Source organism: Triticum aestivum, chromosome 4B, assembly GCF_018294505.1.
Source record: "Triticum aestivum cultivar Chinese Spring chromosome 4B, IWGSC CS RefSeq v2.1, whole genome shotgun sequence".
Lineage (NCBI taxonomy): Eukaryota > Viridiplantae > Streptophyta > Magnoliopsida > Poales > Poaceae > Triticum > Triticum aestivum.
In genome coordinates this window covers 591,068,596-591,073,627 of record NC_057804.1, presented here as the reverse complement: position 1 = coordinate 591,073,627, position 5,032 = coordinate 591,068,596, and the positions used below count along the sequence as shown (strand labels likewise).

Sequence of the window (5,032 nt, the reverse complement as noted above, 5' to 3'; positions counted from 1 at the left end):
CTTGTGAAACCCACCCGCCAATGGGACATCATTTCTTCCGGTTTCCCTTCCATCTCTGTTGTCTATCTCCGCCATGAGATGGGGGACCACATGAAGTTTCATTCCGTGCCACACGGTTTCATAGATTGGCCCCGAGACGTTAAATATGTAGGCTATGAAGCCAGATATGGAGAACTCTACATAATACAGGCGATAAAGACTTATATGACCTCTGCCAGAGCTGTTTTTTTTTCATGTGTGCCCTTTGACGGCTATTGTGAAGTTTGGATTTTTTTAGCGACTCCGCTCTTACAAATAGATGAATGCAACAAGTGGAGGAATACATACACTGCCATTATTTGCAGCGCTCCGCGACAAATATATCTTGAGTTCAGCAGAAATAGACCGAAGAGTTCATCGTTAACTCTTACTCCCTCCGTTCCAAAATAGATGACTCAACTTTGTACTAAAGTTAGTACAAAGTTGAGTCATCTATTTTAGAACGGAGGGAGTACGTGTGTACTTCCCTCCTCCTTCCTTTATATTTGACTCACCAACTTACTAATTTTTTAGTTAATTAGTTCTCCTATATAAACCCTCCAACCCAGTCATGTTACTCCACACAAGCTCATCGCCATCTGGAGCATCCAACAACCAGGAGCCTCCAAACCAAGCTCGTAAGCAAAAGGAGCAGAACACGCCTACTCCGAGCTGAGCTTCATGGCAACCATAACTGCTAGTGCCAGTCCAGCCATGCAAGAAGCAGCAAAGACGCCAAGCGCGTCACCACCCCGCGCCATGGCCGCCTCGACGGCCTCGCCGGCTCGTTACCGGCCTTCGCTTCTGGTCATATTCAGTGCCTGCCTCGTCCTGATCGGCGCCGGCGGGCCGCTCTTGCTCCGCGTCTACTTCGTCCACGGCGGGCAACGCCTGTGGCTCTCCGCGCTGCTCCAGATCTCCGGCTGGCCGCTCCTCCTCCCGCCCCTGTGCGTCTCCCTCTTCCGCGGCCGCCGCCACGGCATCGCCAACCTCCTCCTCCCGCTTCGCCTCGTCGGCGCGGCCGCCGTGCTTGGCAGTTTGTACGCTGTGTCGTGTTTCGTGTACGCGATGGGGTCGCAGGCGCTGCCGCTGTCCACGTCGTCGCTGCTGCTGGCGACGCAGCTTGCCTTCACGGCCGTGTTCGCGTTCCTCTTCGTTGGGCTCCGCTTCACGCCCTTCTCAGCCAACGCCGTCATGCTGCTCATCATCGGCCCGGCAGTGCTCGGTGTCGGGCCTGGGTCTGGGAAGCCGGCTGGCGAGCCATCCAAGACGTACTGGACCGGGTTCTGCGAGGGCATCGCTGCAGCGGCGCTCGCCGGGCTCGTGCTGCCGCTCGTTGAGGTCGCCATGGAGCGATACGGGCGCCGGACGGGACCCGCCGCGAGGATACCGCCTCCCTACTCCACGGTCATGCAGATGCAGGCCGTGATGGGCGCCGCTGGCACGATGGTGTGCCTGCTCGGTATGGCCATTAAGAGCGACTTCGGGGTGCTGCGGAGCGAGGCGGCGACGTTCGGGCTCGGCGAGACCAACTACTACCTGGTGCTCGTGTGGGACGCCGTGTCGTGGCAGCTGCTCAACCTGGGCATCATGGGGCTCATCACCTGTGCCTCCTCGCTCCTCGCCGGCATCATGATCGCCGTCCTCCTGCCGCTCTCCGAGATCCTCGCCGTCCTCTTCCTCCACGAGAAGTTCGACGGGCCAAAGGGCATCGCGCTCGTGCTGTCCCTATGGGGCTTCGCCTCCTACATGTACGGCGAGAAGGTCCAGCAGAAGAAGGCGGCGCCGCAGAAGAACCAGCTGCTGCAGCAGCAGATGGCGAGGAAAACCGGAGACCTGGAGCTGGCTACCCCTTGAAGACCGGCAAATTCTGTACGCGTGTAGTGTAGTAATTTTTTTAAAAAATTCAGAAGTACAGGACATACAAGAGTAGAGTAAGACATTTGTTTCATTCTAGGTAACACAGAGAAAATTAAGTGCTACCATCGAGTTAATAAAAAGCATACTATTCTGAAATGTTCACTTCTTGCAATGAGTATACTACAATATGGATATTTGCTGCGTCTTCATGTTAAGGAGAGCTTTTATTAACTTTTTTTTTGGGAAGCTTTTATTGACTTCAAACGGGGTTTCAAACGAATATACAAACATCTCATTCGAAAAGATGGCAGAAGTTAGAGCATCTACAGCCGGACATGGCAAATCCATCCCCTCAAACACCCGTGGACACGTCCGGGCATGTCCGCGGGCACTGACCAGGCACTTCTAAAAAAAATACAATTCACATCCGGACATCTCAATTATCATATCTCAAATCCATACAAACTCATGCAACTAAGTCGATGCACACGCATCGTCCGGCTACTCCATCACACTACACTAAACATGCCATCGAACTACCAAAATTTGGCATGTTTGGCTATGGTGGAGTTTCATCCACGGCTCCCCTTGCCCTTCCTGACACCCTTGCCATCCTTCTCGCGGAAGTACCGGTCGAAGACGCAGTATGTATCGAGCAGGATCTGCTCGTCGCCGGAGCTGTCCTCCTCCTCCTCCTCCTCCTTCAGTGGCAGTCTGCCCATGGCACGGACCGTCCGATTCTGCTCTCGGGCGAGGGCGCGCGTCTTCCTTCGCTGTCGTTTCTTCACAATGCGGGCCGCCCGCGCCACCACATCAGCCGCCTCTGTCACCGCCATTTCAGCTGCGATACGGGCCTCGGTGGCCCTTATCCTCTCCCTCCCACGGTGGGCCGCCCGTTCCCGGTGGGACTCATACTCTGCCCGACCGGTGATAGTGAATGACAGGTGTTCCGGCCTGGACTGCGAGAATCCAGCACCAGAGGACCCTAGCGCCCGGTGAACCAACGCTATGGCGTCGCGACGGACGGATTCGTCTGTCAGCCGCGCGCTGTCCTCCTGGGAGAGGCAGAGTGCAATGCAGAGTGCCATTGCCTCCTCCAACCCACACAGGATGACACCCCAATCGACGGATCCGGCTGGTCGGAGTCTGATCCGCTACATGCCATGGCGGAGAAGTCCAGCATCCGACGGAGGTGAGCTCGGGTGGCGGAGGGTAGTGGAGGGGACTGGAGTGTTTGCTCCAACGAGAGGACGGGGACGAATATAAGTGTAGTTGAGTGGGCCAACATGGGCCGGGACCGACGTGACGGGCGTGCCCAGGCGCCCCCATATCCACCCCATATTTGTGCTGGATATGGAGGGTGCCAGTCAGCCCGGGCTTTTGAGGGCCGTTTGAGGGGCCCGTCTAGGTGAAATCGTAATCGGGCAGTGACCGGGCGACCCGCCCGGACGTATGAGGCGGGTTTGAGAGGTCCGTTTGTAGATGCTCTTATTGGATCGAAAAGGTAACAAACATCATGTTGAGTACACTACCCGTCGCACAGTACTGGAACAGGGCGCTATCCCAACGACCAAACATATGACGACGGCCCCTGTCGGCCTACTCCGAGCTATGCCGACAGCCAGGGCCAGGCCATCGGGCTATCCTTAGGTATGCTGACGGGCCCTGTCGGCATAGAGAAGCCGTCGGCCTAGCTCTGAGTACGCCTACAGCTGCCAACGGCATACCAGGGCCGTCAGCATAGCTGTGGGCCCGACGACCCCGTTTGTGATGGGCGGCTAACGAAGTTGTCTTTGTGCCGATGGCAGAGACGAGTGGACGCGGCTTTGCCGTCGACATATTATCTGGCCGACGTCATTGATACGCCTCCAACGTATCTATAATTTTTTATTGTTCCATGCTGTTATATTATCATTCTTGGATGTTTTACAATCATTTTATAGTCATTTTATATCATTTGTTGGTACTAACCTATTGACATAGTGTCCAATACCAGTTGCTGTTTTCTGCATGTTTTTTACATCATAGGAAATCAATATCAACCGGAGTCCAAACGCAACGGAACTCGCGGAGGATTTTTTATGGGCCAGACGAAAGCCAATGGGCCAAGGAAGCACATGAGGGGCTGCGCGAGGGGAGCAGCACCCACCAGGGCTCGCCAGGAGGCCCAGGCGCGTCCTGGGGGGTTGTGCCCACCTCGGGTGCCCCCTGAACCGACTCTTTGATCTATAAATACCACAATATTCCAGAAACCCTAGGGGAGTCGACGAAATATTGATCCAGCTGTCGCAGAGTCCAGAACCACCAGATCCAATCTAGACACCATCATGGAGGGGTTCACCACTTCCATTGGTGCCTCTCCTATGATGCGTGAGCAGTTCTTTGTAGACCTACGGGTCCGTAATTAGTAGCTAGACGGCTTCCTCTCTCTCTCTCTCTCTCTCTCTCTCTTTATTATCAATACAATGGTCTCTTGGAGATCCATATGATGTAAGTCTTTTTGGCGGTGTGTTTGTTGGGATCCAATGAACTTTGAGTTTATGACTAGATCTATGTTTTTATCCATGAAAGTTATTTGAGTCTTCTTTGATCTCTAATATGCATGATTGCTTATAGACTCGTATTTCTTCTCCAATATTTGGGTTTTGTTTGGCCAACTTGATCTATTTATCTTGCAATGGGAAGAGGTGCTTTGTAGTGGGTTCGATCTTACGGTGCTTGATCCCAGTGACAGAAGGGGAACCAACACATATGTATCATTGTTACTAAGGATAACAAGATGAGATCTATATCTTCCGCAATAGATAAACGGATCTCATCTACATCATGTCATCATTCTTATTGCATTACTCCATTTTCTCAAGAACTTAATACGCTAGATGCATGCTGGATAGCAGTCGATATGTGGAGTAATAGTAGTAGATGCAGGCAAGAGTCGGTCTACTAATCTTGGACATGATGCCTATATAATGATCATTGTCTGGATATTGTCATGATTATTTCAAGTTCTATCAATTGCCCAACAACAATTGTTTTCCCACCGTTTGCTATTTTTCTCGAGAGAAGCCACTAGTGAAACATACGGCCCCCGGGTCTCTTTTCATCATATTTGCCTTTGCGATCTATTTTTCCTTGCATTTATTTTCAGATCTAT

General features: G+C 52.7%; 1 protein-coding gene across 1 annotated transcript; it reads left to right on the top strand.

Annotated features, from left to right (window-relative positions):
* The first annotated feature begins 618 nt into the window (after positions 1-618).
* On the top strand, positions 619-1,980 carry LOC123089302 (purine permease 3-like). The gene has a single exon (XM_044511014.1). It carries the CDS (start codon positions 700-702, stop codon positions 1,873-1,875), a length of 1,176 nt encoding a protein of 391 aa, XP_044366949.1. The 5' UTR covers positions 619-699; the 3' UTR covers positions 1,876-1,980.
* The last annotated feature ends 3,052 nt before the right edge of the window (positions 1,981-5,032 follow it).

Excerpts from the sequence above, each read along its gene's own strand:
- LOC123089302 (XM_044511014.1), top strand. The coding sequence starts at position 700 with ATGGCAACCATAACTGCTAGTGCCAGTCCAGCCATGCAAGAAGCAGCA.